At 36.0% G+C, this 25968-nt stretch overlaps 1 protein-coding gene across 4 annotated transcripts in view; it reads left to right on the top strand.

Moving 5' to 3' along the window:
• Positions 1–25968, top strand: part of hdac4 (histone deacetylase 4) — a 223863-nt gene that overhangs the window by 168645 nt on the left and 29250 nt on the right. For all 4 annotated transcript variants that reach the window (XM_059562488.1, XM_059562489.1, XM_059562487.1 and 1 more), the window contains 7 exons: positions 3965–4067; positions 7879–7925; positions 15941–16048; positions 17659–17714; positions 19638–19725; positions 22742–22861; positions 25735–25832. In XM_059562488.1, the coding sequence (XP_059418471.1) occupies positions 3965–4067; positions 7879–7925; positions 15941–16048; positions 17659–17714; positions 19638–19725; positions 22742–22861; positions 25735–25832 (620 nt within the window). The remainder of the gene's footprint in view (positions 1–3964; positions 4068–7878; positions 7926–15940; positions 16049–17658; positions 17715–19637; positions 19726–22741; positions 22862–25734; positions 25833–25968) is intronic.

The raw sequence follows: 25968 nt of genomic DNA, 5'->3' as shown, positions 1-25968 counted from the left end.
ATGAACACCATAGGTTTGTTCAAAACCTGTTGCTCATGTTCTCCAGCATAATCTGAAAATTATCCAAGGAGCATCTTGTGCTTCAGTGGAAGCAGCAGCACCTGACTTTAGTACAGAAGGGTAACATGACCAATTTTAATATATATATATATATATATATATATATATATATATATATATATATATATATATATTATTATTTATTTATTTTTTTTTTTTTTGGGTTCTCTTATAAACACTGCATTTATTTGATAAAAAATTTGAAATATTGTGAAATAATTGTTTCTAATTTTAATATATTTTAAAATGTAATTTATTCTTGTTTAATTTTTTTGCATCATTACTTCAGTGTCACATGATCTTTCAGAAATGCAGATTTGCCACTCACGAATTTGAGCAAAGTAAAATAAAATTTGAGAACATGAAATTCAAAAGAGCAGGATTTATTGGTAGGGCTGGGTACCGAACTTCGATGCCTTTATGGTATCGAACGAGATACTATGAGTATCGAAAAATTATTTATCTTTTGGTGCCAAATATCGGTGTCGTTTTTTTTTTTTTTTTTTTTTTGCCAAGTGCCCGTGTCTGTGTGAGCTTGTAGCATACGTGCATGTAAGGACCTAAATTCGCCGTGATTGGCTGTCCACCACCACGTGACATGACGGGGAGGATTTCTGAAGATACTCGCAGTCACACAACACAAGTGTAGTTGTTTTTTCTCTAAACGTTTCCGTTTTACAATGCCAAAGAGGTCTAAAATGTGGCTACACTTTATAAAAGTGGATGCAGAGTCAGCAAAGTGCAACATATGCAATAAGAGTATTGCAACCAAAGCCGGCAATACAACCAAATTAATGAAGCATTTGTTTGGATGAGTGTTTTGCCCTCCCTCCCTGTTTAGTTTGGTCTATTCCATTGCGTATCTTGAAACACGCCCCCTTTCACGTCGTCTAAAAAACAGAGAGAGAGAGACAGATTTATCCGGTAAAGCGAATTTCTCTAAGCAGCAGGCCAATGTATACGTTCACTTAAAACATAACCGACTGTGTTTACGATAATACTTGCAGAGACCATTATTTTTATATAATTGTGTGTGTATGTGTTCATTCAGAAGTTACGATACGCGAAAGATGAATTCATTCTCTGTACGCACATTGTCTGAAATGCTGCTTGCAACTCGTGCTTTGAATGAGTGCGCGCAAGCTCCGAACGCGCGCGAATTGTTTAAAACGCTTGAATATCAGCAAGATTTAGAAACAAGTGCAAACGATTAACTACGAGCGAGTGAACAACACGAATCAAGTTAGGAATTTTACATCACTATTCACGATAGCCCATCGGACTGAAAAACACAATAGCCCCGGGACTGGGGCTAACGATTTTGCGATTTGTTTTAATTAAATTGAAGAATAAAAGTTTTGTGTTTAATGTATTTGTGTTGATATTGAAATGGATTTTAAAACATATGGTATCGAAAAAAGTATCTTTAGGAACCGGTATGGAAACTGAGTTATCGAAATTGGCACCGGATCGAAAGATTTTGAACAATACCCAGCCCTATTTATTGGAATATATATATATTTTTTTTTTGGGAAACATGAATGTCTTTAGTATCCCTTTTGATCAATTAAGTGCATCATTTTTTAATTAAAGTATGAGTTTCTTACAAAAAAATTAATAAATACAAATACTGACCCCAGAATTTTGAACATTTCTTTTTAATGTAATATTATTTTTTTTAAATCCTTCATTTTAGTTTATTTACAAGTCTAAATGAAACTGTATTGCATTGTTTACAGACTACAACATGCAGGAAAGTCCTCACAAAAGCATCTGTGTGTGTGTGTGTGTGTGTGTGTGTGTGTGTGTGTGTGCATAAATATATATTTGCATTAAGCTATAATTAACATTATTTTACTCCATTTACCACATTTTAGAATGCTTAAATCATTTTTCTCCGGTCTGTACCTGCTTATCTCTGCCTCCACCTGCTGAGGGCAATTCCTGAGCTCTCTCATCATCTCGAGCTCTGATCGCTGGTGCCTAATGGCTCTCGATGGATCTAATCTCTCCTGCCACGCTGGCTCCATTGCGTCAGGCGTGTTAGAGTAGGTCGCATAGCTGCAGTCTCTGTTTTCCTCCAAACAAACTAGTAAACAAGCATGACAATGGCACGGCTGTGCACCCGGTCTCTCGCCTACGTTCGCTCCTTGGTGGGGATGTTTATTGTTCTGGGAGATGGAAACAGTGGATTGGGCCTCAATTAAAGGCAGTCATGACTCTAATACCCCCTAATCTACAGCAGGGGGGCCCTTAAAGAGTGTAGGGTTGTTTTAATCTGCCGCCAGCCAGCGCAGGGCCCCTGCGGACCCCTCTTTAACTGCCTGCTGTTAAATCCAAGAGGTAGTACGTCCTGTTGCAGGTGTCACCTCGGCTCGGCCCAGAGCGCTTCCACAGGTGGTCAGGTCCGCCTCCCTCTCGGATGGTTTGTGACTCAGAGGCCAGAGCTATTAAAAAAGGGAAAATGACATTATTGCAAATCCAGCAGCTCCGGCACCTCCGAGGGCCGACGGCTCTGTTCTTCAGGCATGTGGGGCCCAGTTTGGAGTGGAGGCTCTGTTTCAGCTCTGCTTATACAGCTAAAGATGTCAGAGGGGGCTGGATGGCAGTATATTTAAAATGGCTCATTTAATATGGCTGTCGATTTTGCAATCAATGAAGTATGTCTTGTCAAAACATTCCAGTCAACAAACTAATAAAAACGTGTTATCAAAAAATTTGACATGACCTAGACCGGGGGTGTCCAATCATTTTCCTGGAGAGCCAATGTCCTGCTGAGTTTAGCTCCAGCCAACTCCAACACACCTGTCTGGAAGTTTTTAGAGCGTCTGAAGACCTTGATTAGCTGGATCAGGTGTGTTTAAATAGGTTTAATTTTAGTTATTATTTATTTATTTTTATTCTATAATACTATTCATCAGGTGTTCAGGAAGACTATTTTTGTACATATACAGTACAGACCAAAAGTTTAGACACACCTTCTCATTCAAAGAGTTTTCTTTATTTTCATGACTATGAAAATTGTAGATTCACACTGAAGGCATCAAAACTATGAATTAACACATGTGGAATTATATACATAACAAAAAAGTGTGAAACACCTGAAAATATGTCATATTGTAGGTTCTTCAAAGTAGCCACCTTTTGCTTTGATTACTGCTTTGCACACTCTTGGCATTCTCTTGATGAGCTTCAAGAGGTAGTCACCTGAAATGGTCTTCCAACAGTCTTGAAGGAGTTCCCCGAGAGATGCTTAGCACTTGTTGGCCCTTTTGCCTTCTGTCTGCGGTCCAGCTCACCCCTAAACCATCTCGATTGGGTTCAGGTCCGGTGACTGTGGAGGCCAGGTCATCTGGCGCAGCACCCCATCACTCTCCTTCTTGGTCAAATAGCCCTTGATGCCTTCAGTGTGACTCTACAATTTTCATAGTCATGTACTGTATATCCTCTTGTATATTTGTCCATTGGTAACCTATTTAAATGTGTTAAATGATAATGTTAGAATTTTGAGACTCTGTCATTGGCAAGGTCATGAGTTCTATTCCCAGGAAACAGGAAATACATGAATTGCACTCTGAGGTTTGCACCAAAGCGAATGCACCAATTTTTTTTTTGTACTGTAAGTTGTATATTTTTTTCAATAAATTGTAATAAATAAATAAATTCGCAAGATTTCTGTGTTTCTTGAATTTTTAATCAAATAAATGCAGCCTTGGTGGGCATGAGAGACTTAAAAACATTTTTAAAAATCTTAATTCATGGTTAGGAGCTTGGAATATGCACAACATTTTAACAAAATGCACAAAAAATGTCATTAAAGTGTCAAAATTAAAAGTTCATTTTAAATATTGCCTCTTTTCTTACTGAGGTTTTAACTTTTTCTTTCTTTTTGTAATTTTCTCAGTGTATTCGAGGCAGGAAAGCCACTCTGGAGGAGCTGCAGACAGTCCACTCTGAGGCTCATGTGCTGCTTTACGGAACTAACCCTCTCAGACAGAAACTGGACAGTAAGAGTAAACCCACACACACACACACTGAATCTGAGTTTTGTAAATGAGCTCACTGTTGTACAGTATTTCTCTCTCTGTGACAGTTGGAGCCTCCGATGGCCTTCTCAGTTATTAGCCCATGACGCTTTGCCTGGACTTCTGCAATTATCCACATTATTTATGCTTCTGCAGCCAGATCCGCCTTACAGAATGTTTCCTAAATTCTGCAATTCGTTTCATTTCTTTTTTTGGCCAGTTGTTGTTCCCTCCCCATCCCAAACTCCCTGGCGTTCCCCTCTGTCAGCCCACTTTCTGCTTTCATCAGTCATGGCCTTGATCTGAGTTTGCCCCTGAGCTGTCTGTCAAGGACTTCACCTCTCTGCCAATAACAACCACACATGCAGTTTTCCATGACTTCAGCTCCGGCCCCCTCATGCAGCGATCAAACACATACATAAACGACATGCCCACTCACGGATATTTCACACTCGTCGGGGTACATACACGATCTGTTTCCACCTTTCCGATTGGGTCAGTTTATTCAACAGACTTTTTTGATCTTGCAACAATGTGTTGCTTCATAAGCATGATTGGTTTGAAAAATAGTGCAATTTTAATCAATAGATGTTTTGCCTCATTGAGAAATGTTGGATTATTTCATGTGTGTTTGTGCACTAATGTACAGTTGAAACCAGATATTTACACAGACATTACACTTTTTTTCTTTACTGACATTAAATCAGAGTAAACTTTTTCTGTTTTATATCAATAAATATAATTTTTTTTTATTATTGTTAAATGACAGAATCGAGCGAGGGAGAATTTTTATGTATTTTCCTTATCACTTTCATCAAAGTCAGAAGTATACATACACATAAGTTTATTGTGTCTTTAAACAAAAAGAAAACTCCATGATTCCATTCTGAGCTTAAGAAGCTTCTGATAGGTTAATTGGTTTCATTAGAGTTAATTGGTGGCACACCTGTGGTTGCATATAAAGGGACACCTCAAACACAGAGCCTCTTTCTTTTGACATCATGGGAAAATCAAGAGAAATCAACCAAGACATCAGGAAAAGAATTGTGGACCTCCACAAGTGTAGCTCATCCTTAGGTGCAATTTCCAGATGCCTGAAGGTCCCATGTTCATCCGTTCAGACAATAATATGCAAGTATAAAAAACATGGGAATGTACAACAATCATAATACTCAGGAAGGAGACGGATTCTGAGTCCCAAAGAGGAATGTTTTTTTGGTGCGAAATGCGTGAATCAACCCCAGTACAACAGCAAAAGACCTTGTGAAGATGCTGGCTGAAACTGGTAAGACCGTGTCATTCTCTACAGTAAAACGAGTCCTGTACCACCATGAGCTAAAAGGTTACTCTGGGAGGAGAAAGCCATTACTTCAAAACAATCATAAAAAAGCCAGACTACAGTTTGCATCTGCACATGGGGACAACAATCTTAGTTTCTGGAGACTTGTCCTGTGGTCTGACAAAACAAAAAATTAACTGTTCGGCCATAATGATAAACGGTATATTTGGAGGAAAATGGGCAAAGCTTTTAAGCCTCAGAACACCATCCCAACTTTGAAGTATGGGGTTGGTAGTATAATGTTGTGTTGCTTTGCTGCAGAAGGGACTGGTGCACTTCACAAAATAGATGGCATCATGAGAAAAGAAAATTTTGTGGATGTATTGAAGCAACATCTGAAGACATCAGCCAGGAAGTTAAAGCTTGGGCGCAAATGGGTCTTGCAAATGGACAATGACCCCAAGCATACCTCAAAAATTAGTTACAAAGTGGCTTAAGGCCAACAAAATCAAGGTATTGGATTGGCCATCACAAAGTCCTGATCTCAATCCTATAGAAAATTTGTGGGCGGCACTGAAAGGGCGAGTGCGAGCAAGAAGGCCTATAAACCTGACCCAGTTACATCAGTTCTGTCAAGAGGAGTGGGCCAAAATTCCAGCAAACTATTGAAGAAAGTTTGTGAAAGGATACCCAAAACATTTGGCCCAAGTGAAACCGTTTCGGGGCAATTCTACCAAATAGTATGGAATTGTATGTATACTTCTGACTTTGATGAAAGGGTTAAAAAATACATACAAATTCTCCCTCGTTGATTCTGACATTTAACAAATGCCAAAATATATTTTAATATTTATTGATCTAAAACAGAAAAAGTTGGCTCTGATTTAATATATGACAGTAATGAATTTTTTTTTTTCCTGAAGTGTATGTAAATATCTGGTTTCAACTGTAGTGGGGATCCTCATTGTGGTCATATTGTTGAGTATTAAGGGTTAGTGGTCCATCTGTGATGATATATTGGATGTCTTATTGAGGTCTTTTGCCATTGCATTATATCTCTGGGTTTTTTTGTGTACAGACGTTTACTTGCACGCCATATTTTTAAGGCACTGTTTATGTGAAGTAATTTTAAGTTATGGGCACTATAGCACAACAGCATATGAACATGCAAACAAGACTGAAATGCATTGAACAAGCATTCATATTTGGACGTGTACCATGGCCGTGGAATTACATTAAATCATTCTTTTTGTGCAGCAGAGGAATTCCCGATATAAAATTAGGTTCAAATTAATTCTTGTTTCAAGTGAGTCGTACATTATCATAATTCAGTAACTGATGAGATCGATGAATTAAATTAGTCCATGTAGTGAAATATTTGTTAGAATGATTCAAACCAATAATTGTGACTGACATTCTGACTGATGAAATGGTTCATTAGAATCATTGGTTCATGAATCAGACTTGAATGGTTGCAGTTTTTGGTTTATTAAAATAATGTATTTGTTGATCAAACTACATTGATTTCATTATATGTTTTTGATTAATTTAAAAGAATCTGCTAACGAGAGTCAGTTTCATCAGTTCACACTGGTTGCACTATTTTTTGATTCTAAAAAAAGCCGGCTTTTTGATTCAGAGTCATTGATTTGTGAATCATACTACAATGATTGCGCTATATGTTTTTGATCCACAAAAAAAAAAAAATCAGCTCATAAGACTTTTTCGTTCTTCAATCAAATGACATGGGTTGCACTCTTTGATTTCACAAAAAAAGAGCTGCTTCATAAGAGCAAATTGCTGCCTCATTTTTTTGTGAATCAAATTATAGTTCATACTACGTTTTTGATTTGCTTAAAAGAGCCAACTCAAGAGAATCATTGGTTTGTGATTCAAATGACACGGGTTGCACTAGATGTTTTTGATTCACTTAAAAAAAGATAAAAAAAGAACTAGTTTGTATTAGTCATTAGATTATGAATCAAATGACAAGGGTTTCACTATGTTTTTTGATTCACTCAAAAGAGGCGGCTCATAAGAATCACTGGTTAATAAATCAGATGACACGAGTTGCACTTTGTTTTTAATTCAATTGAAAGAATTGGCTCATACGAGTCATTTGTTTGTGAATCATGGGGTGCGCTATATGTTTTTCAAATTTCTTAAAGCAATCACGCATGAGAGTCATCAGTTCTTGAATCAAATGACACTGGTTGCGCTTTATGTTTTTGACACTGCAGTCAGTAAGCAAAAAAAATAAATAAATAAATATTTTATTAACATCATTTTGCCACATTGTTGCATTATCAGACTGCAATAGAATAGTTCTTTCAGCATAGTGCTTCAGATTCGTGTCCTTCATTAAAAAGTGGTGCAAAAACACTGCTAGCCTAAAGTATATTTCTGGCCAGACATGTAACAGATATGACTCATCTCTTGATATTCACATGCAGAATGCGATTAGATCAGAGATGTTGCAGATCTCACACAATCTTTATGTCTTTCTCTCAACAGGCTCAGTGACACCGATGTTCGTGAGACTGCCGTGTGGAGGATTCGGGGTGAGTTTCTCTTTCTTTCCCATGTGTAAATAACGGTCCTGTTTGTTCTCCCTCCCCCGAACTCCAGCGGCAACAAAAACTGTTGCTCTCCTCTCTGCTGAGCGGGTGATTGTGTCCAGATGTTTTCTATAAACAAGCTGTGTGTGTGTGTGTGTGTGTATTCTCTAATGATGATGAATGAATGGATAGACTTGTTCTTCAGTGCTGAGTGGACAGTATCAGCCACACTCTTTCACGGCTCTGGAACGGGAAGTACTCATCCTCACTTCTCTCATTCTACACATGCCCTCCTCTCCTGCTGTAGGTGAATGATTCAGACAGACCGTGAATGGTTTCCTGTAATGAATGGAGAGATGGTTCAGTCATTCATGTGGAAGCATACAGAGCAGTCTCGCTTTTGTCGTTGATATATCCATGCGTCAAAGGAAAGTTATTCCTTTTTCCAGGGCTTGGCCTGGTGCAACTATTGGGACCTTATCATGACTTTTTGGGATAATGTGATCATTCGGTTTACATTGTAGTTTTGCATTAATGTTTTATGCATTTGGCAGATGCCTTTATGCAAAGCGCGACTTACATTGCAAATCTGTTTTGAACCAGTGACCTTACCATGCCATATTGTTTGAGCTACATGAAGGCTATATTAAATTTTCCCATCAAAATAAGGATAAATATAGAAACACTGAACTATTTCATTTAGTTTTGGATGTTACAAGTTCAGAGATAAATTTAATGAAGCAAAATGTCACAGATGAGGAAGCACATATTGGCTCAAATGACTCGGACCATATTTAAACGGACCATTTTATCTGTTTGCTTACAGTATTTATTACATATTTACTTAACACTCACTCTTTTTATCATTTATAAAGCTGTTCTTTTGAAATTTCTGTTAAAGAATTACCTTTTTTATAAGTCAAGTTTTTACAAAAATATTAAGCAGAAAAACAGTTTTTAACATTGATATATATATATATTTTTTTTTTTTGCATTTTTATGCATTTAGCAGATGCTTTTATCCAAAGCAACTTACAGTGCATTCAGGCTATTAATTTTTACCTATCATGTCTTCCCGGGGAATCGAACCCCCAACCTTGCGCTTGATAACGCAGTGCTCTACCAATTGAGCTACAGAAACACTATATATACATATATGATAGGTTAAAATTGATAGCCTGAATGCACTGTAAGTCGCTTTGGATAAAAGCGTCTGCTATATATATGCGTGTGTGTATATGTATATGTATGTATGTATGTTTCTTGAGCAGCAAATCAGAATATTAGAATGAATTCTGCAAGATCATGTGATGCTGAAAACTGGAGTAATGGTGTGGAAAATTCAGCTTTGAATCACTTAAATACATAAAGCTGCAAGCAGAGTAGAAAGCATCTCAAGATCTTCACAATTTAACATCACAAAGGGCTTTAGATTAACCTGACCACATGTGTTGTTGATCTGAATAAATCTCTAGGAGTTTGCCAAAATACTACACCTAAAAATGGCAAAAACAACACAAAAATGATCTGAGAAAATTCAAAATAACTGACTTCCTGTTTGCTCCGACACTTTTTTTTTTACAAAATTTGTTTATGTACTTGAAACATAGCTGCAAAGGCACTTTGTTGGAAAGTGTATATTTATCGCACCTAATTCTGACGTGAATTTTTACCACTTCTGGCAAAAAGTTTAATGAGCCCTCAAACATGTGATTCATTTTGGAGTAGAAGAAAAATATACAGAGCAATTTCAAGAGGCTTTTCGCACTGCAGTGCTCTGCCCCTAATTACATATTAAAATATATTGAAATAGAAAATAACAAATAGTAATAATATTTCACAATATTGCAATTTTAACTGCATTTTTAATCAAACAAATGCAAAATATCCTTGGTGAGCATAAAAGAAGCCCCAACTTTGCAATGGTTGTGTATGTATATAAAACAATATGTATGTTTTTGTGAACAACTTTTACTTTTAATATATTGTTCAGGTCGATTGCGATCCAACCTCTCACAATTTGACAGTTTAAACAAAGAAAGTAAAACAATTATCTGTCTTTCTATTAATACCCAGACAAGTTTCATAATTGTGATCGATAATTGTTTTTATGCTTGTAGAAGCAGTGAGGTGGATTTGGTTTTGAAGGTGAATTTGTGTGTCTGTGTGTGTCTGTGTGTGTCTGTCTGTGTGTGTGTGTGTGTGTGTGTGTGTGTGTGTGTGTGTGTGTGTGTGTGTGTGTGTTAGTTTAATGGTGTGACCTCAGGCAGGGCTGTAGCAGGGGGACTGATAAATGGCAGGCTGTCCCATCTGGCTGAAGTCACAGTCTTTGAGCTGAATGGTGAGAAACAGAAGGGCTCTGGACTCTTTTATGGAAATGGAACAAAATTGTTGTCTTCCTGCATCTCTACAGAGAAAATTAGCCTGTCAGGGTGAAGATAAACTGTGCTTGTTCATTCCAACACGCTCCCCAGCCCTGCCTGAGACCTGCGCCCCCAGACTTCAGTGTCTACACCCCTCTTTACTTTCTACCGCTTTTACACCATGGGCCATGTTGGGGTGGGCTTTTGGGATCTAAGCTCTGATGGTTTGATGTCTTTTGCCAAGAGTTTTTTTTTTTTGTGCTACATGTACTGTTAAATATGCAAAATGGTTAGTGTAACCATAAAAAAATAAGAAATAGATAAATGTTAACTGAAATAAAAAAGCAAGCTATCAAGACACAATTAATACATTTTTTAGCTTAAATAAATAAATAAATTTAAAAAACTATATAGACCAAAAAGAAATTTCGGTACTAAAACTTTAACTAAAATTAACATGAAACAGGAAAAAATAAAATCTATGTTAAAATATTAACAAAAACTATAGTAGTATTTTAACACCAACAATATTGTGAAAGAATCACTTTTTTATTTATTATTATTTATTTGAAAGTGTCATAGTTGCACGCCAGACATAGAATATGCTAGAATGTACATATCTCTCATCTTTTTTTGTTCTCTCTCTTTCTTTTATTTCTACATTAAATGTCTTCATTATGCACTCTTGCTCTCTTTCATTAGCTCACTTTCTCATTTCCCTAGCTTTTCTTGCTCTGTGTTCCCTGATTAATTTTTTTTCTCTCTCTATTCTGTTTTAAATGCACCACAGGCTCATAATTGGAAGTCTTTCTTGGCGGAGCTTGAAAAGACAGAGTTTTTGTTTTTATTTTTATGTTCCCCTTGAGCGCTCATGCCATCGAAAAGCTGAATTCATAAATGGAGGGAGGTTATGTATTCTGAGAGGGAGACCCAGGGTTGGTAAACCCCTTCGGAGCGCCTCAGAGGTTCTCCAGATTTCTCACTTCCTTCTCGCAGTCTTTCTTGTTGCCAGCTTGTTGTTTCTTTAAGTGCTTATTTTGCCCACTTCCCCTCCTCGTGCTGTTGCAGAGACACAGACTGTCCTTCTATTCCTTCCTCTAAGATGTTTCGAGCACTTTAACAGAAATTAGTTCAATGGTCATACGTGATTTATTGGAAAACCGTGCTGTATATATTGAGAAAATTGAGAAAATCACCTAAAGTTTTAATATATTTACAAAATATATTCATGAAACATGAACTTTTCTTAATATCCTAATGATTGGCATAAAAGAAAAATGTATAATTTGGACCCATGTCTTTTTGGCTATAGCTACAAAAATACTCCAGACTGCTTTTGTGTATGGAAGAATATGGGTAGCAATATTCAATTTGGAATGTAATATGCAAAATGACAATGCAATATGTAAAATGGCAATGCATTTCTGTATTTACATTTACATTTTCCAATACATTTGTGCAACGTCTGGTGCAAAATGAAAATGAAAATTAAATTACATAATTTTCATTTGCCATTTCATACACTACTTTTAATATGTAAAATGAATACTAATTTTAACGCTTTATAAGTTGCAAAATTAAAATAAAAATGTATTACAGAAATGATTAGATACGTATAACATGTTCAAGCAAAAACTGTGGCAAAATTATCATTCAAATGCTATTTTTCTTAATTGCATTAACACTCACAGTCAAGACACTTACGATTGCATTTTCATTCAGTGTCCCGCAATGAATGTAGCACAATTCAATGTGCACATTGAAAATGCATTCCGAGTCGATCACGTCTCCGCCCCCTCGCGCCACGTCAATCACTGTGTGAACAAGGCGGGGCTTGCAGAAGTTCAAGAGACTCAAGACTCAAGAGGATTCAAGTGAGAAAACATGGACAAGACAGTTGTACATGTACGTTTTGATCATTTCGGTTTATGGCTTCAATATTTCATTCGCACTTGTGGGCGGAGCTGAAACGCTGCTTTCATCTGATTGGTCGAACCGCTCCACCTTCAGCTCGGTCTTTTCATTCTTTCAGACAGAATAAGAGTCAGTGCGAGTGAAGCACTGTAATGTCTGAAACTACACTCACTGTTAATTAGCATAATATTTGAATCAGATGTAGCTGGGCACATAATTCGTGCTGCTGTGACCTGCAAATTATTTCTAGGTTGTAGTATTGTATAAATATTGTCCCACTGATAAATACAGTGAAAATAGTTCTCTCCTTGGATAACAGTGAAGTTGAAATAAAAATCAATAATAAACTGAACAGTTCCATGTCTGTAACATTTACCACTCTCATCTTTTAAGTCTAAAGGTACTAGTTGTGTGTGTGTGTGTGTGTGTGTGTGTGTGTGTGTGTGTGACTAATAAATAATTGTGAAAATTAACATAGTTACATTTCTTAAATAAATTAGTAATTTTCGTTTTATTACATATTAAATTGAATGATGTTTCTCTTTTTAGTCTTCTTTGTTGGGCTTGAGAAAGACAACATATATTTACCGTATTTTCCGGACTATAAGTCGCAATTCTTTTCATAGTTTGGCTGGTCCTGCGACTTACAATCAGGTGCGACTTATTTATCAAAATTAATTTGACATGTACCAAGAGAAAACATTACTGTCTACAGCCGCGAGAGGGCACTCTATGCTGCTCAGTGCTCCTGTAGCCTGCCCCAGAGCGCCCTCTCGCGGCTTTAGACGGTAATGTTTCCTCTTGGTTCTGAATAAATGCGACTTAGTCCAGTGCGACTTACATATGTTTTTTTCCTCGTCATGATGTATTTTTGGACTGATGTAACTTATACTTAGGTGCGACTTATAGTCTGAAAAATACTGGTAACATTATTATTATTATTATTTATTATGAGAGTAATTGACACAGACTAGAACTTTAATGTTTCACCAAATTCAGCTCAGATCTTCAGACTCGTCTGACTCACGTTGCTGTTAATTGGCCAGACTTACCTTCCCAAAAAATCCTATTTAATTTTATTTCATAAATGTAATTATATTTATTTCCACTTCACTGTTATCCAAGGAGACAGAACTATTTGCACTGTTTTTATCAGTGGGACAATATTTATACAATACTATAACCTAGAAACAATTTAACGGGGTCTCTTGCAAATCGCAGCAGCACGAATTAAATCACAGTGCTTCACTCGCACTGACTCTTAGTCTATCTGAAAGAATGAAAAGACCGAGCTGAAGGTGGAGCGTACAACTGTCTTGTCCATGTTCTCTCACTTGAATCCTCTTGAGTCTTGAGTCTCTTGAACTTCTGCAAGCCCCGCCTTGTTCACGCAGTGATTGACGTGGCGCGAGGGGGCGGAGACGTGATCGACTCGGAATGCATTTTCAATGTGCACATTCATTGCGGGACATATAAATAAGAATTAGAAGAAAAATAGCATTTGAATGATAATTTTGCCACAGTTTTTGCTTGAACATGTTATACATATCTAATAATTTCTGTAATACATTTTCATTTTAATTTTGCAACTTATAAAGCGTTAAAATTAGTATTCATTTTACATATTAAAAATAGTGTATGAAATGGCAAATGAAAATTATGTAATTTCATTTTCATTTTGCACCAAACGTTGCACAAATGTATTGGAAAATGTAAAAGTTAATACAGAAATGCATTGCCATTTTACATATTGCATTGTCATTTTGCATATTACATTCCAAATTGAATATTGCTACCCATATTTGTGGTCCAGGGTCACATATGGTTCATTTTTTTTATATATCAAATGTTTGTAAATACTTGTAAAAAAAATGTATTCCAAACTTTGACTATTTTTTTTTTCAGTTTGATGCGCAGAACTGCAAAATGCCAAAATGTAAAAACTTTTCCCCCTTTAAAATAAATAAATTAATATTTAATTGGTTTTATTTATTTTAAACCACAATATTATGTATCATATTAATTTATTATTATAATGTATACATTTAGATTAATTATTTAATTTTAAACAATATAGTTAATTTATTTTTATTATTTAAAATAATAATTTATATATATAGAAAAAAAACAGCAAAAAAAATGTAATAGATTTTTGTGTTAACTGAACAAATGCACATTGGACTACAGGCCAAAAGGTATAAACTTAAAATATATATATATTTATTTATTTATTTTAAATAGCATTATTATTATTTTTTAAGTTCTAAAATTTATTTTACCCATGACCCCATTTAAATATTAGTGTGTGTTCCTGTGTGTGTTCATTTGTGCAGTAATTGCAGGTTGTAGAGCAGACGTGTGTGAGCATAATCAGTAATGCCTGATGAATGGCTGTTTTCTGTCTCTAAGCATTCTGGGAATGCCCCTGTTCCGAGCCAGGTCTCTAATGCCACTATTTGCCTTTCGTGTCACAGAATAAATGCCTGTTCTCGACCTGTCTGCCCTAAACTCCCAACATGCCATGCCCTTTGGGTTGTGCATTAGGTGCCATAAGAGCCTCTTGCTTCTTTGTGATCATGCTGTTGGTTTGTGTGTCGATCTTGATGTGTCGTTTTCTCTTGCTGATTGCTCAGCAATCAAGCTCCTCTGTGAACGAGAAGGGCACAAAAGAGGATGTTTGGGAACGGTTGGGTGCGAAGGCCTCATGTACTCTTCTCTGTCTGTTTGCTGTCTGCTTGAGTAAACGTCTCAATTCTGTCCTGTGGAGTCTGTCAGCGGTGAGAAAACACTGGGGCGAGAGACTTCCCTGTCCTCATAGACGTGGGTTCATGAGGAGACTTGCTAAGAACTGCTGAATATTGTTCAGTGGTCGTTAACATAAGGATGCACAATACCATTTAACTCATTGGAAATTGTGATTGCAATCATTTTTACGTACAGTGGGAGTAATGATTTGTGGGTAACAGAGTATTATGAATTTTCATGAAACATTAAATCTATTAATAACATAAAATGCACTACTATATTTACTCTTTCTTGTTTTATTTTAATTTATATATAATTAACTTATATTATAATATAAATAACATTTTTGCATATTGTTTTATCCATTTTTGTAAATATGTGTAACTTTTAATATGCATTTTTAATATAATACACCCACTACAAACATTTTATATATATATATATATATATATATATATATATATATATATATATATACACACACACACACACATACATGTGTATATATATATATATATATATATATATATATATATATATATATATACACACATATACATATATATATATATATATTTATATATATACACATATATATATATATATATATATACACACATTTTTTTTAATAGACCCCAATAACTTTTTTTTGTATTACACTACAATGGGACTAACTGTGGCTAGCAAAGCATAGTAATATATATATATATATATATATTTTTTTTTTTTTGTAGATAATTACTTATTATTTTTATAATAATTATTTCATATTTGTACAAATATTTTTATATTTGTAGAACCAATGCAATAATGTATTGAGTAAAAGGTACCAAAGATATAAATCCTATCAGCTAACTTAACTCGTTTATTTAAAGATTTTTTATAATTATTATTATTATTATCTTCTTTCTATTTTGGGGGGGATCGCACTTGATAGCATTTCCAGTACCATCTCTAGCCTAAATGCAACAGACCTGTGTTTGTGTGTATGAACAGGTTGACAGTGACACTATCTGGAATGAAGTTCACTCGTCCAGTGCTGCTCGTCTGGCTGTGGGATCTGTGGTGGATCTGGTGTTTAAGGTGGCTTCAGGAGAGCTGAGGGTAAGACTGACACTCTCTCACACACTCAGAGGTCACAGATGTATGATTTATGCTCACCAAGTCTGAGTTTGGAGCATTTCACAGATGTGATTTCAGTGGAAGCTTATTTATGCCACGGAATAATAATATAAATAAAATAAATAAATAAATAAAGCTTTTTCCTCACAATTCTGACTTTTCTCGTTTTTTTCCTTGGGAGATATAAATTCAGAATTGCAAGATGTGAACTCAGAATTCCAAGAAAAAGTCAGAATTGTGAGATGTAAACAGGATTCTTGAGAAGAAAAGTCAAAGTTGTGAAATGTAAGCTTTCAATTGTGTAATACTGTATAAAAAAAAAAAAAAAAAAAAAAACTCTTTTTCTGGCAGAAATAAGCTTTTTTATATTTCCACTCAGGCTTGTTTGACTCATAATGAGGTGAGTTGCAGCTTCACTAGTTTTTGTCTGGGGTCAGGTGACCTGGGGAATCCTCAGAGCTCACAGGAAGTGACCCAAAAGACTACTCTCTACTCACATAATGCAAAGATTCCAGAGCGTAACCTAACCCTGACCGAGCTCCCGCCCAACCCAGTAACATAACACTCTAAAATACATCTGTCATCGCATTCAAAAACACACTACACCTACATCATCCACAATCATCAGCTGCAATCCAAACACTTTTCCTTCTCTTTTTTACTCTCATTCTGTGGATATAATAATATCCTCTGGAGTGAGGAAGGGTAACAATATCATGCAGCTGCAGGTAACCCAATGTGAATGTATTAGCGGACTAAAAGTCCTCTTTCTCTCAGTAGCTGTGGGTCGGCATGCGGAAACATGGTAGCATCCACTTTGGAATGATGTTTTTGCACCACTATTATACTCTGTCCAAGCCAGACTCAGTGCAACAGATTCTAGGGTATTTTATCATCAGTGGAAGAGAAATTCTGCATAAAATATGACAAAATCACAGCTAATCAATAAATAAATATGGATATGCAGTCAGCCAAAATATGTGTAAAAAAATAAATAAATGGGTTGATCATTGCTAAAATAGCTATTGAATTGGAATGAAGTAATAGATTAAATATTATTGTTATAATTAAATATTATTGCATTAAACTTCCCCCCAAAAATTTTAAATTATCCAGCGCTGAATATTGATTATACCTTTATATATTTCTTTTAATTATTACTTATTAATGTTTTATAGAGACAACGTATTTAATTACATAGAAATTGCTCTTTTTGGGTGCAATGTCTTTAGATATTTCTAAATCCTTTGTAATCCTTAGTTTGTTCCCCCATTCTATTCTCTTTTCCCCCCCATTTTTATTTTCTTTCTTTATATTAAATGTTTATATATATATATATATATATATATATATATACAATGTTTCTACCCTGTCAAGGCCTTCATCAGGTGCACATGATTGTAATTTCATTACATTTTTATTTGGTATGTTCCTTTTTTTTTATTAATTTATAATTTCAATTGAATATTTTTTTTCTTTTGATTCTTTTTGACCAAGCATCTGTCGCACATTACTTTGAAATCAAATATTATTTAAAGACTTTAAGGTCACTTCCAGGGTCTGAGACGCTGTGTGTGTTTTTGTGTTCACAGAACGGCTTTGCTGTGGTGCGACCTCCAGGACACCACGCTGAGGAGAACACTCCCATGTACGTCACTGTCTCTGTGTGATCTCCAACACACTCCACAGCCCATATCACCATCACTTTAAACACACACACAGCGTCATACAGCAGTGTGACACACACTATCCTCTCACATAAATGAATTCCAGTACTCTCCTCAGCAAGACAACAGGACTTCCAGCTCTCACGCTGACTGTCGCTGAGGTGAATGCAGCACAGTAGGCCGACGTTATCTCCACAGTGACTCATGCCAGATTTATTTGGAAGGACTAGCGTGCGTTATATACGGCATTTTTCTTGAGTAAGGTCGACTTTGGAGTGTGTCTTCTGTATCCGACAAAAAAAGGGATTCCTGTAGTTTGACTAGACTTGATTAGAGTTTTGAATCTACCATAGAACAAAACTAAAATACATATTTTTAAAAACATGTATTTAAATGAAAAATCTAATAATTTTGATTTACTGTAAATCCATTCAATTATAGAAAATAAAAATGACAAATGATTATAAAATATTTTATGTAATTATTAAAGATATGTCAACCGTTTTACCACAAAATTGTCTCTATTCCAAACGAAAGATATTTTAAATTATGTATATAATTTGAGAAATGAAAGCAAATTGCCCCATTTTCTCGATTTGTACACATTGTAATAATGACTTAATTTGTCTATCTTAAACATTCAACATTGTTACCCAAGTAATTGTAAGAAAAAAATAATCAAACAAATTGTTTTTCTGGGTGAATATATTTATCATTGCACTTAAAAAGTAATGTTGAAAAATATTCACTGAGAAGTTTCTAGAAAACCGCAAATTACTACAAAGAAATGTCTAGAATTATTAAATTAATTATAAGAAAAAAATAATCAAATACTTTTTCTGGATGAATATGTTTGTCAGTGCACTGAAAAAAATGTTTAAACAATTTTACTCTGAAATAACAAGAACATTTCACAAATAATTACAAATAAATGGTAAGTGTTAATGACATAAACATGACATTTTTCATTCTTCTCTAATCATTTCGGTTTCATTTATATCTTTGAAAAATATTTTGCAGTCTAATTACAAATCAACACATATATATGTATATATATATATATATATATATATATATATGTCTAATTAATTTTGATGTTTCGTTTATATTACTAGAAAACGGTACTTACAAAAAATGTAAAAATATGTAAAAAAAAAAAAAAAAAAAAAAAATTACCATTCGTTTGACTTCACTATTGTCAATCAACATTTTCTGGAGTTTAAGCACTTCTTTTTACTGACCAAATGCTAAAACATGAAACATAGTTTCAGGTCTCCTCTGTACTTTATTCCTGAAAAGTACAATTTATTGTTGATCTGGAAGCATTTTATTGCATGCTTCAGACTTTGTTTGAGCTGATTTGGGTACACACGGTTCTCGATGCTCAGCTCAGCAACTTGGATGCAGTCTTATTTATCTTAAAGCTTGATGTTTTATCCAAATTAATGTCAGGGATCATAAACGTGGGACTAAATTCCCTCTAATTGCCGAACTTTGCTGCTCTTAAAGGCTGGAGCTTCACAGCCGCTCCTCCCATCTTTATTCCCAGTGCGTCTCCCTCATTACGGAAAGGTTGAAGTAAATGAGTGTTCCTCAGTCTCTATGGTGAAAGGTTAAATAAAAGGATTGTTCCATCGATGTCGTGTTTGGGGAGCAGACTGAGGTTTGGTGCCTCTGCTGTGGGCCGCGGGCCAGGCCCTGTTCTTCCGCTCTGATGCCAAGCCAGGACGCAGTGGGTGAATTGTGTCATTAGTGAAATGAGACAATCCATCAGGCCAGGAGGTCCACTTCGCAGACGCACACGATCAGGCCCTCCACCATAGATCACACACCAGCTGACTGCCCGGCTCTGTGTTCTCTCTCTCACATTATGTTTTGTGCTTTTTGTTTTTGACACATAACAGGGGATTTTGCTATTTCAACTCGGTGGCCATTGCAGCCAAACTCCTGCAGCAGAGACTCAACGTCAGTAAGATTCTCATTGTAGACTGGGTAAGTTCACACTTAGTCAGTTTATATTCTCTTTATTAATAAATGTCCCTTTTCCTATTTATGTGCCACTAGAGTTACCAAACTGAATTGCACAAAAAATCTCATTTTCAAACTGATTCCCAAACAGAGACATTGGTGCATATACAGTATTAACAGTGGAAAAAATTGCACCCATCATTTTCAATAAATCACAATTACTTATCTTTCTTTCTTTAATTCTTTTATCACCGTGTAATAATTTTCTTTTTTGCTAACATAATCAGTGCCATGAGTGGGAATTATTTTATATATATTTATATATATATATATATTTATTTATTTTATATACTGTATATATACAGTCGTGGCCAAAAGTTTTGAGAATTACATAAATATTGGAAATTGGAAAAGTTGCTGCTTAAGTTTTTATAATAGCAATTTGCATATACTCCAGAATGTTATGAAGAGTGATCAGATGAATTGCATAGTCCTTCTTTGCCATGAAAATTAACTTAATCCCAAAAAAACCTTTCCACTGCATTTCATTGCTGTCATTAAAGGACCTGCTGAGATCATTTCAGTAATCGTCTTGTTAACTCAGGTGAGAATGTTGACGAGCACAAGGCTGGAGATCATTATGTCAGGCTGATTGGGTTAGAATGGCAGACTTGACATGTTAAAAGGAGGGTGATGCTTGAAATCATTGTTCTTCCATTGTTAACCATGGTGACCTGCAAAGAAACGCGTGCAGCCATCATTGCGTTGCATAAAAATGGCTTCACAGACAAGGATATTGTGGCTACTAAGATTGCACCTAAATCAACAATTTATAGGATCATCAAGAACTTCAAGGAAAGAGGTTCAATTCTTGTAAAGAAGGCTTCAGGGCGTCCAAGAAAGTCCAGCAAGCGCCAGGATCGTCTCCTAAAGAGGATTCAGCTGCGGGATCGGAGTGCCACCAATGCAGAGCTTGCTCAGGAATGGCAGCAGGCAGGTGTGAGCGCATCTGCACGCACAGTGAGGCGAAGACTTTTGGAAGATGGCCTGGTGTCAAGAAGGGCAGCAAAGAAGCCACTTCTCTCCAAAAAAAAACATCAGGGACAGATTGATCTTCTGCAGAAAGTATAGTGAATGGACTGCTGAGGACTGGGGCAAAGTCATATTCTCCGATGAAGCCCCTTTCCGATTGTTTGGGGCATCTGGAAAAAGGTTTGTCCGGAGAAGAAAAGGTGAGCGCTACCATCAGACCTGTGTCATGCCAACAGTAAAGCATCCTGACACCATTCATGTGTGGGGTTGCTTCTCATCCAAGGGAGTGGGCTCACTCACAATTCTGCCCAAAAACACAGCCATGAATAAAGAATGGTACCAAAACACCCTCCAACAGCAACTTCTTCCAACAATCCAACAACAGTTTGGTAAAGAACAATGCATTTTCCAGCACGATGGAGCACCGTGCCATAAATCTAATATTAATTTTATAGTCAAATATTAATATATTTAATAAATTAAGCATTTCATTCAAATTAAATATTTTGCAAAACATATATATATATATATATAACCTGTTTTATATATTTAATACTTGGTCAGTTTATTGATTTGTTTGGTTAACTTTGGATAATTTTTTTATTTTAATACTGTGCAGTGGACAAAATTAAGATTCGAGAGATGGTCAGAAGTCAGTGCTCAGTGCTGAAGTCAGTGCTCAATAAATGATGATAAGTTTAGAAATGTTGTGCATCCACTTATTATTAGTGTGACATTTTAGCATGCAAATGAAGGGGAAAACTTCAAGGTATCGGACCTAAAAATCGGCAGCACATTCGGGCATTGGCTGACCCTGACCTCTAAACATCGGCATCGGCTATAGAAAAACCCATATCGGTCGATCTCTAATTAGGATTTCTGGAAGCCTTTTAAAATGTCTTTAATTTCCTCCTGTCTGTCACACGGGGAAGCTGACTGTGACACAGTGGCAGACATGAAACATTTTTTTACAAAAGAATACAGTTCTCTTTAACTGCCCTCCTGCATCACAGACGACTCAGAAAAGATTTTTACATGCTTCTCATTCCAATGTGAACACAACAGAGTGACAACATGTCTTTTAACAGCATCTGACTTTTACGTTGTTTAACAAAATATAATTGTTTGGTGCTATTTTGACTGGTGTTGGCCAATCTGAAAGACAACACTGGACCCTTGATGGATCCTCTTCAGTTTGTGTACAGAGCAAACAGGTCTGTGGATGATGTTATTTTCTGCAACATCTTGATAGACCTGAGACTTAGGCAATGATCTTATTTGTGTACTTTAGTATGACCTTCAATACCATTATGCCAGATTTTCTCTCAGACAAACTGGCCGAGCTGTCCATGCTCACCCCGATCTGTCAGTAGATCAAGAGCTTCCTGGCAGATTGGCAGCAGCTAGTGAGGCTGGGCAAACTCACAACCAGGACTCTCACGATCAGCACTGGTGTCCCTCAGGGATGTGTGCTCTCCCCAATTCTCTTCTCCCTGTATACAAATTACAACGAGACGAGTCTGCTTGCAGACAGGAGGTTAAAGAGTTGGCTGTCTGGTGCAGTCACAACAACCTGGATCTGAACACGCCCAAAACAGTTGAGATAATAGTAGATTTCAAGAGAAACTCACCTCCAGAGTGAGGAAAAGGGCCAAGAAGATCACTTTGGACCCCACACACCCAGCCCACTCTCTCTTTCAACTGTTGCCCTCTGACAGCCAGGCACAAGAACAGTTTTTATATTCAGCCTGAACAATTCAAAAATTCTGCATTATATTGCATTATTGAATTTTCTGTTTTTTTTCTTATATTAATGTTACATTTAATCTCTACTGTGTAATTCCTGTGTTTTTCTACAATGCATCATGCATGTTTACACTATATCTATACTTTCTAAATTATAAAGCTTTTTCTTTTCTTTCTAAAGCTCTTTCTGACCTCTGATTTCTTCACATGGTCACTAGAACAAACAGATGACATTTAAATGATATGTACTGTTGTGTATTAGGATGTTCACCATGGCAATGGGACTCAACAGGCCTTCTACAGTGACCCTAATGTCCTGTATGTGTCTCTCCATCGCTACGATGATGGGAACTTCTTCCCTGGCAGTGGAGCCCCTGATGAGGTGGGTTTTATGTGCACTTTGAATGTAATTTGATATACACTGCCATTCAGAAGTTTAGGGTCAGTACAGTTTTTGAAAGAAGATGTGTTACCACCAAGGCTGCATTTATTTTATAAAAAATTGTCAAAACAGAAAAAAAAAATCTGTAAAAAAAAATTGAAATATTCTATTATTTGAATGAACTGTTTTCTATTTGTATAAATTTAATATTGTATATAATTAATATATTTCTGTGATTGAAGACTGAAGTAATGATACTGAAAATTCAGCTTTGAGTGTCACATAATCCTTCAGAAATCATTCTAGTATGCGGATTTGTTGCTCAAGAAACATTTCTTGTTATCATCAATGTGGATAACAGCAGGGCTTAATTTGTGCCGGAACAAGCCGGATCCGGATCCGGCACCTCCGAAATCGGATCCGGCACCTCATTTTGGCGGACCCCCCTCCTCCAGGGGTGGCGTTTTACGTATGGCAGACAGATATGTGGCGTGAAAAATTTACCAAAATTCATATCTCTATTATAATTCGTTATTATTATTTTAAATCAGAGGGTTTTACAAATATTTAACCAATGATAAGTATTTAAAAGAGCTTGTCAGTAAGAATTCATTTCGCCATTGGATCCTCAAGCTCTAAGTGAAACCTGACGCACCGCCTGCATGAGACAGATCTCCGCTTATTCGCAAAGCAAGGGTAAACAAATAACTGTTTGAATTGAATTGTACAGCAATTGTACTTCACTCAAACACTATGCCTGTAAAGGCTAATGTCTTTGTTTGCTTGAAGACTGGAGAAGTACGTTTTTTCCCTTCTAGCTAATAAACTTTTGTACGTTTTGAATATCCTGTGCATAAGAGCTTTATCGTTTATATCATGAGACATTGGCCAAGTTTACTACGCAAACAAGAAAAACTAAGCACCCATATAGCAACAATAAACGTTATATAGCCTGTAAAAGGTGATGATAGCATATAATGCGCTGCACTTGCCTCAGATGCAGACAAAACACAGATCTCATCATTCCCCGGCCAAAGACCTTGTTAACTCCATTTGAGCTTGTTTTTCATATAGCCTGATGTTAATTGCACGTGTCTGATACAACACAAACACTGACGACGCAGTGTTGTTTAATATTTGACCCCCCCCTTCCCCCCCCTGTATTTTAGTAGAGTGTGACATGAAACTGTTTTATATGTCAACAACCATCAGACATCATATTGTGTGTATTTGGTTGCTTAAACTCAACAAACTACGAAAAATAACTCTTGTAAAGGCTAATACTCGCGAGGCGGCTTGATACGCGCGAGCTTTGGATGTGATTGCGAGGGCACAACATGTACCAAATGGCTTAAAATACTTAAAAGGTTTGCAAATTATACATTTTTGTGACAATGCAACAATTACCCGATTAGTCAAGTGAAGTGACAGTTCTGTCAGCTGTCCCGATCGAAATGCGAGTGAGTCTTGTATCGCAGCTTGCAGCAGGTGCGCCGACAAGATGCGCGATGTGAAGCGCCCTCGAAGAGAGTTTATGATTTCGAATGACTGATTGAATCTTGTTTGTGTGGATTTATTTTATTATTCAAACCTACAAGCTATGTTGAACAAATGCAGGGATTTACCTCATTATAAACTTGAAAGCTGCGAGAATTATTAAAACCACAGAAATGTAGGACCTGATTAAATATAACTATTACACAGAGATTTGAAAAATAAAATTCCACAACTTTTTCAAAACGTTTTTAGGCCTGTAAATTGTTGTTTTAAAATCGCATGGCATTTTCATGACCTTACAGACCCTAAATGCAACTGATGCACGCTCTTAAAATCACTTAAACTGGTCCAGCAATGTGATTGTGCGAATGTTCCATTACCTCTCCCTCCTGTAATCACATGCCGGATCTGTTACCCCGCTTTGTTCCGGGACCTCGCAATTTACAAATTAAGCACTGGATAACAGTTGTGCTGCGTAATATTTTTTTACAAACCATGATTCTTTGAATAAAAATAAAGAAGAGCTTTAATTTGAATCTTTGGTAATAATATAGAGGAAAAGTCTTTACTGTCACTTTTGATCAGTTTAATTCTAAATGAAAGTATTATTCTTTTAATTCATCTCTTTTGTTTATATTTGTTTTCAGTTAGAGGAACCAGAATGTATACCGAGCAGCTGCTGTTGCCATGTAAATTAAAAATGCAAGAGAAATAGAACGATATTTTATACCAATATTTAATAATATAATAATACCAATATTGGAATACCGCACTGAGAAAAAATGGGGAAAATAAAGAAAAAAGTTTAATATTCTGCACTATTTCTTGGTCACTAAGCAAATTTGTGATATCATCCAGTGATTTGTTTGCACAGACAGTCAGATGTTCTTTTTATTTCTTTGAAAATTGTCAGGTTTTATACAGGTTTCTTTTTTTCACTTAAATTGAATTTTACACTTCACTGTATATTCTGAATATATAAATATATCAGACATCAACCTGACATGAGTAGAGCAAAAGATACCAAAACTCCAAAACTCTCTAAGTTATAATTAATGCTCATTATCATTAATCCGTAAGTCAGCTTCTGCCTCTGGACTAATGAGGGGATTGAAAATTAAATTGACTCCATGTAACCCTAAATTCTGGTATTAGTCAAAGTCCATTTGGCTTTCAAATAAAACCTTATTACAGTTTTACTATGGTTATAATTGTTCTTCGTTTATAGGCTCTGTGATATAAGCCTTAATTTAGTGGTTTCCCTGGAGAAGTTTGAATGTGCATGATTAATAATGCCTGCTCATCTGCTCCAACAAGAACTTTTTTTTTTACTAAACCGCACATTTAATTGAATTTAATTTGTGGTATGTCTGTAGGTGGGCATTGGTCCAGGTGTGGGCTTTACTGTGAACATGGCCTTCACCGGTGGTCTGGAGCCACCCATGGGGGACGCAGACTATCTAGCAGCATTCAGGTAACACTGTCATGTGTATATACTGTACCCTTTTACACCAAAACAAGCGACATTCGACATAACCTTCACATAGCATGTTACAGTCTTTGTTTACAAATATAAAACTAAATGTAGTTCAGCATCTTTTTGCCATCAT

Source organism: Carassius carassius, chromosome 11 (assembly GCF_963082965.1).
Source record: "Carassius carassius chromosome 11, fCarCar2.1, whole genome shotgun sequence".
NCBI lineage: Eukaryota > Metazoa > Chordata > Actinopteri > Cypriniformes > Cyprinidae > Carassius > Carassius carassius.
This window is presented reverse-complemented; position numbering and strand designations above follow the sequence as displayed.